This window comes from Macrotis lagotis, chromosome 3, assembly GCF_037893015.1.
Source record: "Macrotis lagotis isolate mMagLag1 chromosome 3, bilby.v1.9.chrom.fasta, whole genome shotgun sequence".
NCBI classification, from domain to species: domain Eukaryota; kingdom Metazoa; phylum Chordata; class Mammalia; order Peramelemorphia; family Peramelidae; genus Macrotis; species Macrotis lagotis.
In genome coordinates, this window is record NC_133660.1 from 178,130,327 (window position 1) to 178,153,306 (window position 22,980).

At 36.3% G+C, this 22,980-nt stretch overlaps 1 protein-coding gene across 2 annotated transcripts in view; it reads left to right on the forward strand.

The window, feature by feature from the left end:
- The window catches only part of RELL1 (RELT like 1), a 70,498-nt gene that overhangs the window by 8,907 nt on the left and 38,611 nt on the right, over nt 1-22,980 (forward strand). For both annotated transcript variants that reach the window (XR_012477059.1, XM_074229643.1), the window contains exon 2: nt 17,675-17,875. Coding sequence is in view for 1 of the 2 variants with exons in the window: in XM_074229643.1 (XP_074085744.1) it covers nt 17,675-17,875 (201 nt within the window). In the remaining variant the exon portion in view is untranslated. The remainder of the gene's footprint in view (nt 1-17,674; nt 17,876-22,980) is intronic.

Consider the following 22,980-nt stretch of genomic DNA (forward strand, 5'->3'; position numbering starts at 1 on the left):
AAGATTTCCTATCAGATGGCATGATGAGAATAGGGTTGAATAGCTCTCTACTGGAAGGTCACAGATGTCAAGTCTTACTTTCCCTCAGCCATGTATGTATATAACCATAATATAGGTTTTCTGAGACTTTTTTTTTTTAGTTTTTGCAAGGCAGTGGGATTAAGTGACTTGTCCCAGGTCACACAACTAGTTAATTATAATGTGTCTGAGGTCAAATTTGAACTCAGGTCTTCCTGACACTAGGGCTGGTGCACTCTCCACTTGTGCCATCTAGCTGCCCCTTTCTAAGACTTCTTGTAGGGGTAAAAGTTGAGGAAACCACTAAACTTTCTTGTAGGATATCTTCAGAGCGTTTAATTGTGAGTATTTTCCAATACTACTTTGTAGAAGCTGAGTTCCAAACTAGCACAACCACAAGGAATTAATCAACATTTTAAGAAAGTATCCTGGAATGTCTTGGCAATGGATAGAGGTGCCAAATGGTTAATGAGTAAACATGCTTTCAATTTTACTTTTCATCTCAGTTTTGTCTTTACTGACTGAATGCTTATGCAGCTTCTTCAGTCCCTCCAATTCCCCTCCTACTCTTGCTAAAGCAAAACACCCACCAACTAAGAATAGTGGAAATTTTCTCTGAGGAAAATCAACTTTTTGTGTCAAAAGTATGTAGTGTCCAACCTGCTCCAATGGGAAGGTCGAACTCATTTCATGTGAATAGTTGGAAAACTCTAAATTTGACATGCATTGCCTGATCTTTGAGAATGGATATATTCACAAGTTTTATATAAAAATATCCTGCATCTGTGTGAAATGTATATGTGCATCCAAACTATATAGACTAGCATATGCAGAGTGCATATGAATGTATTCCTTTACTTTTTTTTTTTTTTAGGTTTTTGCAAGGCAAATGGGGTTAAGTGGCTTGCCCAAGGCCACACAGCTGAGGCTGGATTTGAACCCAGGTACTCCTGACTCCAGGGCCGGTGCTTTATCCACTGCACCAACCACCTGCCCCAATTCCTTTACTTTTGATCCGATTTTTTGTGAGATATATATGTGTGTGTGTGTGTGTGTGTGTGTGTGTGTGTGTGTGTGTGTGTGTGTGTACATCCCCACACCCATACCTGCACCCACACCTACACACTTATGTAGTGTCCAGAAATGCTGTCTTAATTAATAATGAAAAAATGAGGACTACAGTATCATATTTCATTAATATTCTTTTATAGTGATCTTATAATGATAAAAGAAATCTTTAATAATGAAAAGAAATCATTCATTAGGTCTTGTTCTTAGGATAAATTTACAATTCAAAAGGACTCTTTGAATTACTTGAAAGCATAAGCAAAATTTATTTTGGACTTGTTATTTTACATTCTTTTAATCTATATCCAGGCAGCATTCATGATCATTACTATAAGAAACAAATTTGTAGGAATCAAGTATTTTCTGGTTGTTCAGGGGACTGGTATTAGAGGTAACAAGCAATACTAAAAGGCTCCAGCTCCTAAGAACTGTTTCATTAAATAAAACATGCAGATTCTCATCAGAGATAGAGTATTTCTAAAACATCTCTGGGGAACAAAAAGGGCCCAGACAGCTGTAATTGAAAAGTTAATCTTGTCTCAATCTCTCCATTGGTCTTAGAATTTAAATGAGAAAATTTGATGTTTCTAGATTTGAGGTGGAATAGCCACCCTATTCAAAATGCTTTGAGTAATCATATAATGCTGGGTAAATAGATTTGTCAGGTTCTTTTAGCTCCTTTAGGGTAAAGATGGGCACTTTAACAGGAAAAAAGGAATTTGTTCTAGAGGATTAGAATGTTCACGGTTCCTAATCTTTGCACCAGCCATATGGTTGAACAGTTGGTCTTTTGCTCCCTGCTAGAACTTCCCTTTGTTACTCTTGCAATTTAAATGTCAGTACAGATTCTTCACTTATGGGGAAGACTTAAGGAAAAAGAGTAATATGTTAGTAACCAGAATCTTCTCTTTGAAAATTAGTAGAACTTACAAATTTTACAACTGCTGACATTTTTCGTAAAGCCTCATTTTGTTTTTTTTATACAGGACATGGTTCTTCTGCAGATTTTGGTTTGGGAAATACTGTTAGGCTTTTGCATCACTCTTGTAGGAGAAAAACTTTGTACTCATTCTGTTGCTTGTAAAGTCTTTTAGAGACAATTTATTAATAAAGAAACACTACCCTCCCCCTTGGAATTCTCTCAGACCTAGGTAATTTCCAGTTACATTTTATGGCATTAATAAAAAAATTACACAATGAAATATCCAAAAAGAGGTAAAGTTCCAGTTTAGATTTACTTAAATCAAATTTTGATTTACTTAAACTGAATGTTAAGTTATGTTAATGCTGTCACACCCTTCTTTTTTCTACTTTACTTTTTCTTTTTTTGATTTTTTTTTCCCAGCTGGAGGAATTTAGGGAGTGATTTGGGAGGTAGCCATTGTGCTGCCAAAAAGAAAAAAAGAAAAGAGGGTCTATGAAGTACTTTTCAAAAATGCAGAGAACAGAAGGACACACTGATAAACAGAACATCTTTGAAAGGAATATGTTGCATTTATTATATACTTTTTTAAAAGTAAATTATATACTAGCTGTGTGTTCCTGGTCAAGTAATCTAACCTCAAGTGCCTCACTCAAAAAAGGAAAAAAAAAGTAAGTTGTAAAAAGTTTTCAATAATCTTTTTCTGCTTTCTCTATATGAAAGTAACTTTGAGTGTTTTAAACTCAGGATAAACACAATATCCTTTTTCAAGCTGGATAAGGGTGAACAAAATGATACCTTTCTTAACTGAATTAAACAAGTAATGTAGGAATAAAAAAATAAAAAAGCACATTCTTTTCCAGTCTTAATTGGGTCACCATAAATAAGACAAAGTCTAAGAATCTTATTCAAGGATTATAAATCTTTCCCTGAGCTTGATTGAGATTTTTATTCAAAATTCATTTGAATTTTGATTTTGTGAATGAGGGATTCAGACCTAGAAGACATTATAATAGTGATTTTTAATATTTTATAACACAACTGAGTCCTTGGTTCTATATATTTCCATCTTTATATTGTGCATGCATGCATGCATTATAGTAGCAAAATAGGGAGAATAAAGCATTGTTTGTTTTTTTAATAAGGAAATAAGTTAATTCAGTTGATGTGAGTTTGCTGACTCCCAGGAGTTTAAGTTTTCTGGATATAGTAATGAGTGGGATAAAGTCTGAGATTTCTTCAATAGAATATTATAGATTAGAAAATAATTGAACTATGTGCTCCTCCTCCCTTGACAAAGCAACTTCTGGGATATTGGTGGAGTCAACTGACCCTATCTTATCTGTTGAAGTCCGGATGTCCATTCAATTCCTGGGGCTGAAGGGTTAATCCTGTTTCAGTTTGAATTATATGCTCTTTTCCTTAGATTAATTTCTGAGTCTAGATTGTGAAGACCACATTCCTCATTAATGATGGTGGGTCAGTGGAGGGGGGGAATCGAGTTACAGTAAATGTGATTCTTGGGTCTTTTGCTTTTGCCTCAGACTCTCTCTAATTGGGGCCCTGTTACTTGAGAAACAGATAAAACTTTCTCTTCATACCTTGAGAGATCTCCAAAATTTATTTAAGTGGCATTTCTTCCACACAATAACAAATGAAAGAAATGGAGAGGATTGTAGTGGGCATTGTTCATTATTTATAGTAATGAAGTTACTAAACTCTTGAAATACCTAGATAGGTCCAGGGGAACATTAGAGGTCATAAGGCATAATGAATAGGGAAAACTATTTAGAAAAAAAAAGTTGAATAGATAATATATCAATAGTCACATGCATAGCAAATAATAATAATAATAATAATAACTAATATTTATATGTCACTCACTATATAACCAAACTACTTGCCATCCATGAGCTTGTTTCCATCTCTGTAAAATGGGGATAATACCATTTTGCCTACTTCATGTTGTTTTGAAAATTAAATGAAACAATATAAATCAAATTAATCAAACCATATCCTTTGCAAAAGATTTTGCTAGGTGCTGGGGTTAAGATGATAAGATAGCATAGTCCCTGTTCTAGTGGAAGCTGTCTAATAAAGATGATTGAATGAACATATTTATACCTAAACATAATGAAAAGTCTAGTTGAAGTACTCTAAGAAATTTGATGAGAGCAGGACTTTCAATTAGGAATGATTGTAGTTCCATGCAGAACTATCTGGGAGGATTATGAGGAATTGACCAATCCAGTCTGCCCATTTCATAGGAGGTATGCAGAGGTGTAGCACAAAATAAGACTGGAAAATTAGGAGATCACTGGTATATTGTGAAGAACCTAAAAATACCAAGCTTAAGGAGCTCATTTTTTTCTAAAGGCATTTGGGAATCACCCAAAATTTTTGAAATGAGAATGATAGGAAGTTTTCTAAAATTTTTAAAAGTTTTCTAAATTGTCAAGTACTTCAAATGGAAATTTATTAGTATATAAATATGAATGATTAGAATTACCTCTTCTTATTACCAAGAACAGCTCAGTTGTTTTTTTTTTAATTTTCATTGGAGCTAATGCTTTTTCCTTTCTCTTCCTCAAGACAGGTGTTAATATATTGACATACTATTGAGGGGGAACAGTGTTAAAACATCTTACTGCCTGCTGATGTGAGCTACATTTGAAGCATTGATCACTGGTGGAGGTGGTGGCATTAGGGAGGAGGTGTCAAGATGGGAGGTATTACATCAAAAGTCATAAGTAGAAATTCATATAAATTGACTTTTAGCTAAGGATGATTGAGCTCTCTGTTCATCATTTAATCAATGTTATGTCCCAGTTTAGTGTAAGAAAGGAGCAAGTTGCTTATTCAAAGGGATCCTATTGTGTATGAAAGGTATTTCGAAAGCTCTCTTATTTATATTAGGACTTATGTACCCATTTATTTATTTATCTGCTTCCGGCCCCTGGGAGATGAGTTCAACATTACTTCAGGAAGTGGGCTCAGGATGCCTAACTTTGGGAATTTCTGTTTGTTGCTGGCTGTGGGGGTGGGGGTGGAGAGGAAGAGGGGTTGTTCTTTTGACTGGTTCTCTAGGGTTCCTACAGACCTTTGACTTCCTACCACACCATTTAGCACTTCTCTTACATTCTGTCTGTTCTCTTCAGGGTTGTGTATGAATCTTGGCTCCCCTCAGCTCTCCCTACCTTCCTTTTCTCCTCTGTTGATCTTGGTTCTGTGGTGGTTGTGTGTCAGTAGGCTCTCTTGGAGACATTACTGGTTCATCAATAAAGATAGCAAGATGTATTGAAAAGCTGTTAGCCATTCACTGAAGGCATCTTTTGCTGTTCCAGGTCCCTCTGCTGTGAGATTCATTCATGAGTCTTTGACTTCCCCAGGGAGGCCACCATGTAGCTTCTCTTGGCCATATGTGCTGTGTATGATCTATTTAGTCAAATTTATTTAAATGCTTTCTCTCCCCCTTCCCCAGGCATTTGCCTCTTTAGTCTTTCTCCATTAAATCATCTCATTCTACCTTTGTCCCTTATTGGTCTCTAGGGGGAATATGGATGGATTGTAACAACATCTCTCCCTGAGGATGGCCAGTGACCTTTTTAGTTAATCTTGTTGGTTTTGATTAGGGTGCACTTTATTTCCCCACTTATGTATTTGGCACTTTTCATCCAAAGCTATTGTGAACACTGAGTTAGAAATTTCCCCATGATCCTCTTCCCTTTGGAAATAAGTTATGAAATATTTTCTTTTGTATACGATGTTTATAATTATATATTTGGTTATAATTTAAATTTGATATTCCCTACAGAGAAAAGAGCTCTGCCTCTGAAGTCACAGAACCAGTGTTCAAATCCAGTCTCTGGTACTACCAGTGCGATGATGGGCAAGGCACTTATCTACTTTTGACCTCAGTTTCTTTATCTATAAAATTCCCATTTTATAGACTAGATATGACCTCTGAAACCTCTTCCAGATTTAAATCTATGATCCTAGATGAACCTTGTTTTAAATTTCATTTTTTGGTCTGTTTACAATTTTGTGACTTTGAGGCTTTGTTAGTTGTCTGTTAATTTTTTTTTTTTTTAGGTTTTTGCGAGGCAAATGGGGTTAAGTAATTTGCCCAAGGCTACACAGCTAGGTAATTATTAAGTGTCTGAGGCTGGATTTGAACTCAGGTACTCCTGACTCTAGGGCTGGTGCTCTATCCAGTAGTCCACCTAGCTACCCCTGTCTGTTAATCTTTAAGGAAGAAATTATCTTTAGTTTTTATCCCTTTGAAACTGTTGCTCTTTGAAAGAGGGAATCTGTAGCCTTTTTTTTTGAAAGTATGGCTATATATGAAATCATAAAAGAACATTTCTGTGAAATTGCTTCTCTCTGTTATAGAGAAGGCATATCATAAGACTTGAGTGCTGGATGCATTTTTAAAAGTAAATCAAAGGAAATGTTTTTATAGATGCCTTAAATAGAGCTTTTCCTGAGGCCTTTTGCAGTCTTCCTCTAGAGACCTGCTTTTATTTTCTAACATGTTAACCTTTCTGGCAGCATGGAAATATGCCTGAATTTTCAAGGGTTATGTGGGCAAGATCAGATTCTGGAGGGGTCCTCCATCTCAGAATGATTTCTACAATGGCTATGGGGTCTGAATCTATACATCTGTTGTCTGAGGTGCTATTCATTTAGAAGCAGCTTCTTTCTAGAAGGCTGGTTAGCAGAAAGTGACAGATTATTTTGGCCATACTAATTCATGAAACCATCTACTAGGTAATAGAGAGGAGATGAATGATAAAATGATGAAGTCTCAAATATTGCTAAGTATGAATATCATAGGGCTGATAATGGAAAGGGTCCTTAGATATCATTCTGACTCGGTCACTTAACTATCTGCAATACTCTGGAAAGCCCCTCTGCCTCTCTGGTTTCATTTTTTTCCTCAGAAAATGAAGGATTTGGTCTAGATTAACATCTCTGTCTTTTCTAAGTCTATGATTTTAGTCCAAACTCTCATCTTACAGATGAGGAAACTGAGGCCCAAGAAGTGAAGTAACTTGCCCAAGGTAAAAAACAACTACTAGTGAATAGCAGAGCTGAAATTTGAACTCTTATCTTCATCTGCAAATTTAACATGCTTCAAACAATATCAGTTTCAAAGAGAGAAGCTAAAGATAATTTCCTCCTTAAAGGTTGACAGATAACTGACAAAGCTTCAAAGTCACAAAACTGTAAACAGAACTTTTCCAAATTGGAAAGCCCTACAAAAAAAAAGAAATTTTAAACAAGGTTGATCTGGGATCAGCCTATTAAATAAGCCTTGTCCTTTCCTTCAGGAAACATAACATGAGTACTTATGTGCGATCCTAGGCAAGAGTAATAGAGGTTAAAAAACACTAGTAAATAGGAGATGTTGGTTTTTATCCTGGCTCTGTCATGAACTTTACCCATATTGCTTTCTGGTCAAGTCATTGAGACTATTCTGGGTCTCAGTTTCCTCATTTGTAAAGTGCAGATAACATTCACTCTTCCTGCCTCTCAGGATTTTATCAAGGTCTGATGGAATAATGGGATACAAAAGAACTCACACTTTTATATTATGTGTATTAAGATTACCTTAGATGGAGATGCTGCATCTTTGTGTAAATCTGAATTACTGTCAGAGCTTAAAGATATGTGCTTGACATGGTAACATTTTTCAGGTAGCCTGCCACATACCACAAATAAAAACTTGTCCCTGCAAAATCTGTATCAAGAGCTTTACTTATGACTACAAGAATGTATGTAATGTGTTAAAGTGTTCAGGTTTGAATAAGGAGTTTTAAAATATTATTAGATTAGAGAGTTTTAGGTACAGTACAAGGGAACCCCTTAGATAAGGTGAGGTTTTTTTCCCCTTTACTAATTTGTTTGCACAATATTTTTTTGGTCTAGCTCATAAATATAGGTTTGGAATTCTCTGTTCCTTAACGACAATTGTTCAGTCTTTAATTTGTGTCCAATTCTTGACCTCTTTTGGGGTTTTCTAGGCAAAGATACTGGAGCAGTTTGCCATTCCTTCTCTAACTCATTTTACTAATGGGGAAACTGAGACAAATGGGTTAAGTGACTAGTTCAGACTCACACAACTAGTAAGAGTCTGAGGCAGGATTTGAACTTGGGAAGGTCCTTAAGGTTCAGCTCTATCCATCATGTCACCTAATTACCTATGGGAAGTCACTTTGGAGTTAAAAAAAGGAAATGAAATTTTTGATATTAAAAATTGTTATAGATAATAATTTAAATGAAAATATCATTTTAAGAAGGAAAATATCTTGCTAGAATCAACATTTTCACATAAATTCCATGTCTCCATATTGAGTGAAACCACAATTTTTTTCAAAATATAGATAGGAAATTGGATAGAAGCTGATCTTAGTGTTGAAAAATGCTCACTCAGAATATCTTTTAGGATGATTTTTTTTTAAACACCTGGAAAACTTCTATTGGAAATTCCCATATGTTGTTGTACTATCAAGTCTAAGCCAGGAACAGTGCTGTCTCCTCTAGGGATAACTCTTTGGGTGATTTATAATTTTTTCCCCCAATTTTTGTATGTGAATATTTCAACTATTGTTTTGAATCTGGAGAAGCAACATGGTGAAGGAGAAAGGTTTATTTACTGAAAGTCAGAAGGCTGGGACTCCAGCAATAATTTTACATACATTCTGTATATACATATATGCACATACACATATGTCTCCATTAGAATATAAGATCATTGCAGGCAGGGACGGGATCACTTTTGTCTTTGTGTCACTAACATTTAACACAGTGTCTGGTGTGTAGTAGATTTTTACTAAGTGATAATGATTTATTAATTTTTAACTTTGGGCAAGTAATTATAATTTCTCTTTAAATATACAAGATAATCTGAGACCCTGAAACTTCTGGGTAGATGTAGGGGGAAAAATGGACTGAAATGACATTATCTTCAACTTTATGATGTATTGTTCCCTGATACCTTCCACCTCTGACATCACCTGTTTGTACATTATCTATAGTATGGATTTATGTAGTCCTTTCTTCCCAAAAGATCTTTTCTTCGGTAAATTTAAAGTCTCATTTGAAATGAAACTAAGAATGAGGAAGGGAAGAGGAAGAATAAGAACAGTCCTTGAGGCAATGATTACAGTTAATCTCGTGGAGGCATGCCAGGGCTTTCGGTTGAAGGACAATGATGATTTTCAATAACCTTCAGGGGGGTAACTTCTGGGATTTCCAGATGTACACACTGTTCATGGTACCACCCTTTCTTGTCACAACCTCTTCTGGGCCAAGTTTCACTTCTATCAGCACTCCCCCTGTGAATTTCTAGATATATGGTATTTATCATTTAGGCCAGGAGTCTTATTATAGGTGTGATTTGAGAAAGCCAGGTGAACAGATAGGAATTTATAGACTACTTACTAGAGGCAAGGGGTAGCAGAGCAATTTGATTCAGGAAGTACTGAGTTCAGATAGGCCTCTGATACTTACTGCCTTTGTGACCCTGGGCAAGTCACTCAAGTTTTCTTACAGCCTCAGTTTCTTTATCTGTAAAGTGGGGATAAGAATAGCACCTACATCCCAGGGTTGTTGTAAGCATCAAATAAGCTAATTTAGGATTAAAATACTTGCAAATCTTAAAACACTATATAAATGCTGGTTACTATTTTTATTGTCAGAGGCAGTTTAGTATAGTAGCTAGAATACAGCATTTAGAAACAGGAAGATTTGAATTTTGGATAAATTTCTTTTTATCTCACTAAATTTTTTTATTTTAAAAATGATATAGCGGGGCAGCTAGGTGGCGCAGTGGATTGAGCAGCAGCCTGGTGTCAGGAGGACCTGAGTTCAAATCTTTTCTCAGACAATTAATAATTAACTAGCTGTGTGATCATGGGCAAGTCACTTAATCCCATTGCCTTGCAAAAACCAAAAGAAAGGAATTGGTATTGCACGGAGTTGTTGTAGGGACAAAAATCAAGATGATTATTAAAAGCATTATATAAAGTCAACTATTCTTTTTTATGGAATAGCTAACATTTGTATAGCAATTTAAGGTTTTCAAAGTTTATTTTTTGTTTTTTTAGGTTTTTTGCAAGGCAAAGGGGGTTAAGTGGCTGGCCCAAGGTCACACAGCTAAGTAATTATTAAATGTCTGAGACTGGATTTGAACTCAGGGACTCCTGACTCCAGGGCTGGTGCTTTATCCACTGTGCCACCTAACCGCCCCTGGTTTTCAAAGTTTTTGACAGGTAAAATCATTGGATTTGTTCAATAATTCTGTGAGGAGGTTATTATCCCTTTACAAGTGGGGAAATTGAGGCTAAAATAAGTTAAGGTTACATAAAACTAGAAAGTATCTGAGGCAGGATTTGAACTCAGATCTTTTGAACTCCAAGTCCAATACCATCACACCATGCCACCTCACTGCCTAAAAGGGCAGCTTTTGAGGTTCAGAAGTATCTCTTCCATTAATATTTCCCTGACTCTTCTGGTTTCTCTTCCTTCTTTTAATTTCTGTATTTAGACCTTATTTCATCTTTGGTTATATGTTTAGGTATTTCAAAGATCTGTGACTTAGCAGATAGTCTATGTGAGTTGTGATGGCCAAAAATAGTCATTATCTGGTGGCTTTCATCTAATAATGAACCTCTTCACACTTATCCAGATGGGATAACAGATAACACACATGTAGTCTGTGGGCCCTCCCTTGAGATCTTTCTAGCTTTGGAGGGTCTGTCAGAACTTGTGCTCCATTCCACCTGAAGGCATGATCTGACCTTCAGGAACTTAGGGTTCCCATCAAAGCATGATGGAACATTGAAGCAGCACTCTCATAACAACCTGCCATATTCTCTGATTTTTGAAAAATGTTAAACTTTTCTTCTCAACTAAATTATAAGTTTTTTGAGAGCAAGGAGCATTTTAATTGAACATTTATTAACTGCTTTCTAAATTCAAGACTCTGTGAGAAGTTCTGGGTATGCAAAGATGAAACATGATAAACAACTCCTACCCTCCAGGGGTTTACAGTCTACCACTCTAAGACCACAATTTAAAATTCTCTTTAGCCCTCCTAGTGTGGGCCCATAAAATGTGAATATTTAACTGTGTTTGCAGGCTCAGTAAACATTTCTGACATGATGTTTGTATTTCACATTCAAGTGCAAATTAGTTTTGATTAATATATTGTTTTGTGATATTTTCATTCAAGAATCATTAAAACATTAGAATTCAGTCTACTTCATATCAATTAGTATAATATGTAAAAACTTAAATTATCCAACTACTATGTGCCAAATGGAGGGTAATATAGGAAAAACACTTTTACTGAAATCTTTTTTTTTTTTTTTCCCTGAAGACACATTCCACTTTTCTGTTTGGTCACTGAAACCCAGGAGAGTCCTTGTTAGGATTTGCATGTTGTTTCTGGAATATTTTTCCCAACTGTTCCCAGAAAAAGTTTAATAAGTGTTTCCTGGTTCTTGAATGAGTCTTTTTTATATTTAGAATAAGTGATGTAAAGCCATCTAGCCAAGTATATATATATATATATATATATATCCTCTTTTACTAAAACTGGAAGTAAAAGAAGTTTTTAGAGGCCTTTCTGGAATACCATTATACTCTGGGTCTTAGGGAGTCTACGATTGCTCTCTGGGCTCCTGTGTTTGTAATGTCATATTGGTATCATTTTGGACTTTCAGGACATTCCTGTACTCTGATCCTTTGTCAGAACAGAGCAGTTTGGAACAATATGATTATTTCTATCTAAGGAGTCTAGGATTACTCTCTGGGCCCACTATGTTTGAAATTCATAACTGTGCCATTTTCTACCATCTTTCCTAATCATTAGGGTTAGTAGGAAACACCGTCTTTCCAATATAGGATTCTCTTCTTGTACCCTTTGTTCCAAATGAACTTCCTTTCTTTCTCATCCTTATACATGTGATGCCAATTCCTATTTCCATGTCTTTACATTTCAACTTTGCTTGGAATGTACTTCTTTTTCCTTCAGACTTTGTTCAAGACTCAGTGCCACCTTCTACATGAAATTGCTTCTGATCCCTCTAAGCACTAGTGTTTGCTTTCCACAAAATTACCTTTTATGTCTGTTTTGTATTTGCATGTCTCCTCCAATTAGATTGTAAGGTGCCCCAGGGCAAGGATTGTCTTTATATTTTCTACACATAATATGTATACAATAAATATATCTTATTAGACATACATCAATATTTCTTTTTTCACTCCTGATGCTTTCTTTTTTCACCTTTGGATATATATGTATATGTATACACACACACACACACACACACACACACATGCATATGCACATTCACATACTTGGTTACCTACGTACTTTCTTAATCTTTTCTCTCTTTACACATACGTATATTTCCTCAGCAATATTGCCTTCCTTTTCAGCACCAAATTAAATGTATGAGTTTTTGTCTTTTCTTTGGTAATGCTTTCATAACCCCGTAAGGGTATAGTGAACCTTTTATCAAAAGCTAAGTTTAATTGGTCATTCTGCTTTCAGTTTGTCTTTTCTCCAATATATTTTCCAAACAGCTGACAGTAGGCTTCCTAAAGGACAGGTCTGACTATGTTATTCTTTTTTCTTTTTTTTTCTTTTTTTTTTTGCAAGGCAATTGGTGTTAAGTGACTTACCCAAGATTACACAGCTAGATAATTATTAGGTTTCTGAGGCTGGATCTGAGCTCAGGTCCTCCTGACTCCAGGGTCAGCATTCTATCTATTGTGCCACCTATCTGCTCCCTGATAAATAATTTTCAGTGGCTCCTTTCTTCCTTTAGGTAAAAATATTAAGCTCATCTTGAAAGTTAAATTCCTTTTCTATCTACCTTTCCTACTTTTCTCTATATCAGATTGCCTCCCTTAGTAATAATTAGAGGGGAAAATGTGACATCTTGACCCTCAAGCTCCTCTTTAATTTTCCTTTGTTCTCTATGCTTTCCATCTCCCTAAGTGGGGAGGGAGAAGAAGAAAGAGTACTCTGACCATTCTAGTCATCCTTCCCTTCCACTCCTTCCACTCTTATCCTTTCTGTTGGGACACTCAGCATCTATCTCCTTGAATTAAGAGCAGGGAGAAAAGCAACCAATGCTTTTAAATCTTATTTAACTCTGTCATTTATTCATTTAGGTAAGATGGTATATGGGGAAAGAGAAAGAAGAAAATAGAAAGGGGAATCAGAAGGACATGATATAGTAGGGATGCTGTGACAAGAAGAGTGGTTTTTATCCCCTACCTCAGATGCTTTTTATCATCCCCCTCTGCCTTCTTTTTTTCATATCTGTCTTATTTCATCATCCTGAGCTGCTTCCTCATCCATCAACCTTAGAGGTAAATTTGAGTGGTGGATAGAACTTTGGACTAAGAATTAAGAAACTTGAATTATTTTAAAAAATTAATATTTTATTTTTCCCAGTTACATGCAAAAATGATTTTTAACAGTTATTTAAAAAAATTTTTGAGTTTCAAATTTCCTTTTTCTTCCTCACCTCCACCATCCCTAAGTAGTAGGTAATTTGATAAAGGTTATACGTGTTCAATTATGCAAAACGTATTAAGACTTGAATTCTAATCTTAGTTCAGACACTGTTAGCTGGTTGATGTTGGGTAACACTTTAATGTTTATGAAGTTGTTGGTTTGCCTATAAAACGAGGGGGTCAAAATACTCATTTTGGTTTATATGTCTATCTTTTCTCTTTCATTCTACTAGAGCCCCTATCTCAAACCATGAAGCCTGTAACCAATGACCTGGTGTTTGGGGCCTTTATTCTGGGGAAATTGGGAGCTGGTGGTAATAGGAGTTCTGATTTCCTTGCCTGAGATTACGTTGGGGAAAGATGTGTTCTAGGGACCCAAAACTGAAACACAGTTCATTTCCCCTTACTTTATATTTCATGACAGTTGAATTCTTTAATAACCATAATATAATACATACTGTATCTAAGAAATTAGACTAGACTTGTGATTTAATTGGTGAGGAAATTCTCTTTACCAATGCAAGTTGACATCTTTTTTGCAATTTCAGGGTCTTAGAGAGTCTTCTAGAGAGTTAAGTGACTTATCTGATGTCGCATAGACATTATGTATCAGAGGACTTGAATCCAGAACCTTCCAGTTTTGAGGCAAGTTCTTTATCTTTTCCTTCCTTCCTTCCTTTCTCCCTCCCTCCCTTCTTTTCTCTCTTCCTCTCTTCCTCTCCCTCCCTCCTTCCTTCCCTTCCTCCCTCCCTCCTTTCCTCCCTCCCTTCCTTCCTTCCTTCCTTCCTTCCTTCCTTCCTTCCTTCCTTCCTTCCTTCCTTCCTTCCTTCCTTCCTTCCTTCTTTCCTTCCTTCCTTCCTTCCTTCCTTCCTTCCTTCCTTCCTTCTTTCCTTCCTTCCTTCCTCCCTCCCTCCCTCCCTTCTCTTTTGGCTGGTCTCAGAACTAAAGCAGTATATAAATTATTTGTCTAGGAAATTGTTTTGGTTTCTACTCACCAATTTACCAACATATTTTTGGAATATCATCTTGTAAATTAAGAACAACCTGAGAAACAGTATGATTTAGAGAAAAGAGCATAAGATTTAGCCAGAAGAACCAAGTTCCTGGTTCTGATGTTTAGTAACTGGTACTGTAGTCAGGTCACCTCAGATTTCTAAACCTCAGTTCCTGGATTTGTAAAATGGGGATAGTGATGTCAATTTTGTTTTATAGTTTATTAATATTGTTTTATTGTAAGGATTTTATAAACCTTAACATGAACTTTAAATGTAAACTATAGCTGAGGTGGTGGTAGTGGTAAACAGTTAACTCATTATCAATAGAGTCAATAAGCCTGAAAGTTGATAGATAGCTGGCATTTTATTTGATGCACTGCATTTTGCTAGTTCTAAAACTGCTTGGAGATAAGTTCTCTTTGTAGTATCCCATTTATATTGGTTTGAAATTGGTTTATATTTATATTGGTTTGAAATCAAAATTAGTTGAGCTAAAGCAAACAATGAGATGAATTCATACATGAATTTCAAGTTGCTACATTGTTATGTCTCTTGCTAATCTCTAAGGTGTTATATTGTATATAAAGATTGCATGTTATAGAATATATATATAATACACATATCCACAGTACCATACTTTATCTCTAATTAGTTTGTTTATATATATATATATATATATATATATATATATATATATATATGCATACAGTGACATGTGACACACACTTAAACTCATTATCAGGTAATATTACATATATGTTATCAGGTTAAGCCTGATGAGGGGCAACTAGATGGTTCAGTGGATAGAGCACCGGCCCTGGAGTCAGGAGGGCCTGAGTTCAAATATGACCTCTGACACTTGACACAAATCCTAGTTGTGTGACCTTGGACAAGTCATTTAACCCTGATTACCTCACATCCAAGACCATCTCCAGTCTTCCTGATCCATATCTGGCCATGGCACCCAGTTGGCTCTGGAGAAGAAGAGGCTGTTGATTTAGTATAGCACCCCCTCACTCAAATCAATTCATGTGTATGTCATGGTATAATTTCCCTGTTGTCATGGTGTTCGGGAATGAAGAACAAACAACAACATTATCAAATACTAATAATGATCTTCTGAACAGTGTTTTGTAACCAGGTGTTAGCATTTTATTAGTCCATATGTAGGCTATATCTCTCTCCTTTCCCCTCCCAGTTTTGGCTTTTTAAAGCTTAAATGCTATTTTTATACATTTACCCCCAGCAATTTATTTTTAGTATATTTACATATACATATTTCATTTCGAAGAGATCCCACTTGTGGAGGTGATCTATATTTAGAAATAGACTGTATTTGAGTCCAATGGAGACTATGTGAAACATCCTCTTTCTTTTTTAAAAAATTAATTTAAGATAAAGGGCTTAAGTGACTTGCCCAAGGTCACACAGCTAGGCAATTATTTTTTTTATGTTTTTTTTTTGCAAGGCAAATGGGGTTAAGTGGCTTGCCCAAGGCCACACATCTAGGTAATTATTAAGTGTCTGAGGCCAGTACTCCTGACTCCAGGGCCAGTGCTCTATCCACTGCACCATCTAGCTGCCCCAAGCTAGGCAATTATTAAGTATCTCAGGCTGGGATTTGAACTCAGTTCCTCCTGACTCCAGGGCTGGTGCTCTATCCACTATGCCACTTAGCTGCTCCCATCCCCTTTCTCTTTCATCCTATCTCACCCCCTTCCCACAAAGTTTTGCTCTATTGCGATGTCCCTAATAACTGCCTTTTTAATTAATGCACTTGAGTCATTTTCAGTTTACATATCCCACATATATAAAATAGTATATTCAAGTTGAGATGAATAAATATTTCTAAGAGCTCTATTAAATGTAACTGCCACTGTCATTCTGAATGAGAAAACAGGCAAGAAAGTTGCTAATCTCTTATTTCATTGACCAATCATTTTTGAACTTTTGTGAAGCTCATTTATTTGTAGTTCTTTTCTTTGTCTGTCATACTTGGAAAATCATGTTAAAACCATTCCATAATTCAACAGTTATTTTAAATGAATGACCCTCTCTATATTAAATTAGACCCTTGTTGATAACTCTTTACAAGTTGTCCATATGTCATAAGTGATATCAGTTTCGTCATTCATTCTTTCATTTTAAGCAATCCAGTGTTACATGAAAACTTCTATGTATCTTACACTATTTTCTATACTTTGACTACTTATCATAATTATAATTTGAGATCACTTGATCACCTAGATCACCAAAGAGAATGGTGGCCACCCATCCAGTCTTGGTGCGCAAATATAGAATCATATATTTAGAGTTGAACATCATAGGATCATAGATTTGGAACTGGAAATAACTTCAGAGACCATCTAGTCCACCTTCCCCATTTTATAGTCTAAGAAACTGAAGCCCAGAGAAGTTATGACTTTTAGGTTTATAAGTTTATATGAAAAAGACAGAGCCAGGATATGAATCTGGCTACTCTGACTCTAAAGCCCATACTTCCTCTTTCAAGGGAAGTCTAACCTCAACTCTGAAAACCCAAGTACTATTTGTATTATATGAAATAAGTGGTCACAAAGCCTACCCTCAATTTTAGTGGGGAACTCACTACTAATGAACCCTTTTCCACCTCAATCCATCTTAATGGCAGATTAGGAAGTATTTTCTTATGGTGAATATGGATAATTAAGGTAAATTAAAAAAAATTGCTCCCAATTCTCTGAGACTCAACCTGAATAAATTTAATTCTTTTTCCATATGACAAAAAGATAAGTTAATACAGCTCACATACTTTTACACACTTCAAATCTTTTCTTCTCCAGGTGAAATATCTATCCCATTTATTTATTTTTTTAAAGTCAGCCCAGATGACACAAATTTGTGGTCTTCCCCTCTAGCTACCCCTGCTGGATGTTTTCCATCTTGTGGAATGATCGTTGTAGGTGAAATACAACGGGAGTAGGACTTCCCTCATTCTGGACACTATACTTCTGTGAAGTCAAGCTTCAGATTTTGTTAACATTTTTGTTTACATGAACATGGCTGTCCATTAAAATATTATTTCCACACAATTGGCTAGTGAGGTTGATTTCAGGATTCCATGTTTTTTACTATTTAATTCCATTATTTTTAGCTTCTTCCAGTGGAGGGACAACGCCATCTCCTACAAACAATGCTGGGAATGGACACCCAGAATATGTTGCTATTGTACTAGTTCCAGTTTTCTTCATCATGGGACTCTTGGGAGTCTTTATCTGCCATCTGCTTAAGAAGAAGGGGTATCGGTGTACAACAGAAGCTGAACAAGATATTGATGAAAAGGTTGAAAAGATAGGTAAGTTATCCCTGATTTTTTTAAAAAAGAATTTCTCCAACCAACCACACAATCTGAGTCCTTGGTATTTATTTATTTTTAAGAGGGTTAAATGAAATTTGCCTGTGTATTCATTCCATTTATTCCCAGCTCTGCCACCTGGAGCAAAGGAGAACAAGTTTCATTTCTCTTCCTTGTGACAGCTGTAAATATTTGCAAATAAATGTTATAACCCTTCTATGTTTTCTCTTCTAAAGGCTACACATCCCTAATTCCTTCAATCAATACAATGAGTTCCCAACCTTTTTGTCCTGTTAGAAAAAGAACTTCAGGCCAGGATGATTTAGAGTAGTAATTAAAAATTTTTGTATCATGCCCCTTTGGCATTTAAGGAAAGCCTGTGGTCCCTTACTCAGAGGAATGGTTTTAAATGCCTAAGATAAATTATGTTAGGATAGCAAATGAAACCCAATTAATATATTTTTTAAAACATTTTTTTATTTTGAATTCCCCCCCAATCTCATTCCCCCCCCCCCCACAGAAGGCATTCTGTTAGTATTTTCATTGTTTCCATGCTATACATTGATCTAAGTTGAATGTGATGAGAGAGAAATCATATCCTTAAGGAAAAGTAAAGTGTAAGAGATAGCAAAATTACATAATAAGATAATGTTTTTTTTTAAAATTAAAGGTAATAGTCTTTGGTCTTTGTTCAAACTCCACAATTCTTTCTCTGGATACAGATGGTATTCTCCATCTCAGATATCCCAAAATTGTGCCTGATTGTTACACTAGAATGAGCGGGTCCATTAAGGTTGATCATCACCCCCATGTTGCTGTTGAGGGTATACAATGTTCTTCTGGTTCTGCTCATCTCGCTCAGCATCAGTTCATGCAAATTCCTCCAGGCTTCCCTGAATTCCCATCCCTCCTGGAAACTTAATTAATATTGAAATATGTTATTAAAAATAAATAAATGAATAAAACCAAGTTCACTGACCTCAGGTCAAAAACCCTGACTTAGAGACTTATGTAATCAGAAAAACAAAATGAATCTCATATATATCTCAACCTCCCACTTGCTTCATGGATTTCATATTATTCCAATGCAAAAAATGTTATACTTTTTTTTAGCAAAAATACCTAACCTAGTAAAAAGATGACTGAAGACCTCATTTCCATTGTTGTCTTTTTTTGTGTGTGTGTTTTAGCAGAAGGATTTATTGTGTCAAAAGTATGAACAGTGATGCCATATTTTTGCAAAATTCCATATAATCAAAATGGATGGATCAATTCACTGTTTTACATATGAATGCTCCTTTCTAACCACAACTCCAACACTGACTATCCTCATTTTTATTTTCTTGGTCAATTTTCAGGGTGAGAGTGAAAACTCAGAATTGTTTTAATTTACATTTCTCATTACTATTGACTTGGAGCAAGTTTCCAAATGTCAATGTAATTTATAATTTGCAATTCTTTCAAAAAACCATTCATATCTTTTGACCACTTATCTATTGAGGATTGGCTCTTGTTTATTCTTTTTTTGTTTTCTTGCATGTCAAGGTAGTACTGGGAAGACAACTGGCACTTCATAAATTCTTCCTGTTGATTCATTTCAGAAAATGTTTTTGAAAATAATTGTGATGGGGAGGCTAGGTGGCGCAGTGGATAGAGCACTGGCCTTGGAGTCAGAAGCACCTGAGCTCAAATCTGGCCTCAGACACCCAATAATTACCTAGCTGTGTGGCCTTGGACAAGCCTCTCAACCCCCTTGCCTTGCAAAAACTTAAAAAAAAAAGGAAAATAATTGTGATATTCATTTATATAGAGAGAAATCTATCAGGGCCTGTGAAACTAGGTGTGAAAGTACTAGTATCCTCACTGAAATTGAATATTCTCTCTTTTGCTCCCCTTTAAAAAGCAAGTTGAATCTTATTTCAAGACTATTCTCTTTTCCTTAATTTAGGAAACTGGTAGAGTTTGATAGTCTTGCACATGGAGTCCCAGATTTCATGCCTGTGGGTACTTGGATTCATCAGGTGTTATCTTTCTGAGTTTATCCACACAGAACAAAATGAGTGTGAGAAACCAGAGACTCCAACCGATAGCTGCTGCAATCCAACCATCTTCATCCATTCCATGCTTACAGCACTGGGCAGCCTTAGAACAGAAATCCAGATTGGAGCATTGTGCTATGAATGCCAAGTCTGACAGAGAAGAAGTAATGGATGAGGAGTTGTGTGTTTCTGCTAAGCAAGTTGTGAGGAAGGAGGCAGACAGGAGGACGAGGCTGATGGGACCATAGATTGCAGAGGGCAGCTGCTTCATGGTGGAGATGGGAGGCACCTGTCTAGACTGCCCTTGTACAGCTTGTCCTTTGGAAACCTTGAAAATGACTCTATCTTTTTTTGTTTTGCTGTGAAATGATCTCAATAACAGATTCTTACAAATAAATACACTTGATAAAAATTTTTATAGTATTTGTATAGAAGATTATGAAATACTGAAAACTAGTGGGAGATTCATACATATACAGAAATCTGGTGAATGACTAACCATGTAAAGGTCTTATTTTTTGCTACTTTTTTATTCAACAGAAAGGCCGAAACTTTAGGGAAGATTGTATCCCCCCCACCAATTCAGAATAGGTATTGAAATATAACTTTGAGGATGGCAGAAACAGTCAGTCCTTTTTCCAGGAGTCTTGTAGGCCTTTCGAACTATTTTGGCAGAAAAGGGGTTGGTTGAGCCAGTCATAGTGAGAGGAAAAGCTTGCTATTTTGTGGTCAGCTGACTGAGTTGTTATTTTTTCCCACCCCCACTGCCCTTTAAAGCTCATTGCATAATGAGTCATATGAAAACTTATGAGCAAACAGAAGGAAGCCTCAGATAGTGTTTGTAAACAGAAAACTGCATCCCCTCCACTGGTTAGCTCTATCAGGATTTCTCTTTTTCATGAAGCCTAATTGGTGCCTTTCCAAAAGGAAGACAGCAAATGCACTCACTCATTCTTGGCAGGTCCAAGGCAAGTGCAGCTTTGAGGTTTCTAAGATGCTATCATTTGTACCTGCCTCACTGTAACAAATGAGTCTGAGCAATTTAGAGGAAAGAGAGAAGCTTTTATTTTTGATGGTCGAGCAAAGCTAGCTGCTGGCTGCCACTCTTACCTACAGTGGCTTTGTATATTTGAATAGCATTCATGTTTCTTTCTTTAACTTTTGAAAATGGAGAGTTGCATTTTAAAAGAACATGGGAAATAATTTTGAGGGTGTTGGTCAAATGGAAATTACAGTCATTTGCTCAGTTTTGAAAAGCTTTCAAATAAGTGGATCCAAAGAGTTTTGAAAACACAGTAACATAAATGATTGTTGTGCAATTAGAAGACAAAAGACTAATATTTGAATTGGAATAGTAAACCAGGGATTGGAGTACAAAGCAAGGAGATTATTTCATTACCTTCCTTCCTTCCTTAAAGACTGATGTGGAAAGGGGGAGAATGATGTAACTTTATAAAAAACTTATTGTGTAGAATAAATGCATGAAGGTATTGTTTTGAGAAACCCCTAGGAGATTTTACAGTCAGTAGTTAAAACTTGTGTTTAAACTCTGGAGGAACAAATAAAGGTAGGCAATTCCTGTTTCAGTCAAATATGTATGTCCATGGACATTCCTGGGTTTTACTAGCAGGTCAAGCTGGAGCCTCCCTCTATCTTGGGCCAGAGTGGAAAGACTTCTCCCAATTAGAAGGTAGCTCTGAGTCTGTCTTTCACCTCTCATTTCACAGAGGGGACATTTGAGGACCCAGGAAGCTAGATAGAAGATATAACATTTGAATAGAGAAGAGGGAAAGCCTAGACCTAGCAGGAATTAACCTTATGGAAAAGATTGATCACTTTGGTTGAGCTGGGGCAAGAAGAAGTAGGGAGCCTAAAGTCTGACAGAATCATAGGAGAGGTGAGAACTTGGATAAGGGGATAGCCAAAGAGGAGATACACAGTGGAGGCAGGATTCAGGGCATCAGCCTTAGCCCCAGCCCAGTAGCCTTGGGAGGATTTTCAGGGAAGTACCAAGAATCAAGAGGACATTTCGGTCCTTCCAGTCATAGTTTCAGCTATTGGGGGTGGGGCCAAAGCCCTTAAGCTTTTCTTTGAGATTTTCCTAGTCCAGAGTGTTCCTAATTTGCTACAATATGCAGAAAACTGTGTATTGTAAAATTGGAGTTTACTGAACTGTGCTGTGTGGCAGGGGATGGAGGTTTGATGTGGTCGGATGTGTGTTTTATGAAGGTCACTTTGATAGGCAAGTCAAGGATGGATCGGAGTAGGGAGAAGCCTGTTCACCAACAAGCTATTGAAGTAATTCAGGTGTGAAATGATGAGGACCAGCCCCAGGTTGATGCTGTATCAGAGGAAAGAAGGGATTACCTGGAAGACATATTACAAAGGTAAAATCATGAGCCCTTGGCAACAGATAGGTTATAGGGGAGTGAGAGTGAAGAGTTAGAAATGAACCTTGGTTTTGATCCTAAGTGATTGGTAGATAGGTGGTACATTGAATAGAGTGTTGTTCTTGGAGTCAGGAAGACTCTAGTTGAATAGAAGACATCTAATTCAAGATAGGAGGCAAGCCTCAGACAATAGTTTTGTGACCTTGGGTGAGTTACTTAAGCTCTATTTGCCTTAGTTTTCTCATCTGCAAAATGAGGATAATAGCAGCTCCTACATGCCAGGGATCACTGTGAAGATAAATTAAATAATAATCATAAAATGTTTAGCACAGCACCCCAATAATAGTAATTGCTAGGTGAATGTTGGTACCCTTACTATTAATAGAGGAAAGCAGGAAGAGGAGAAGGTTTGATTAGAAAGATAATGAAATCAGTTTTGGACAGGTTGAGTTTTTAAGGTATCTCTGGAACATCCACTTCCAAGATGTCCAAAAGGGGTTGTTAGATGCAAGACTTGTTTTTTTCTAAATCCAGCTCTTTCTTTTTCTTTTTTTAAATTTATTTTTATTAAAGATATTATTTGAGTTTTACAATTCCCCCCCAATCTTGCTTCCCTCCCCCCACCCCCCCAGAGAAAGCACTCTGTCAATCTTTACTTTGTTTCCATGTTGTACCT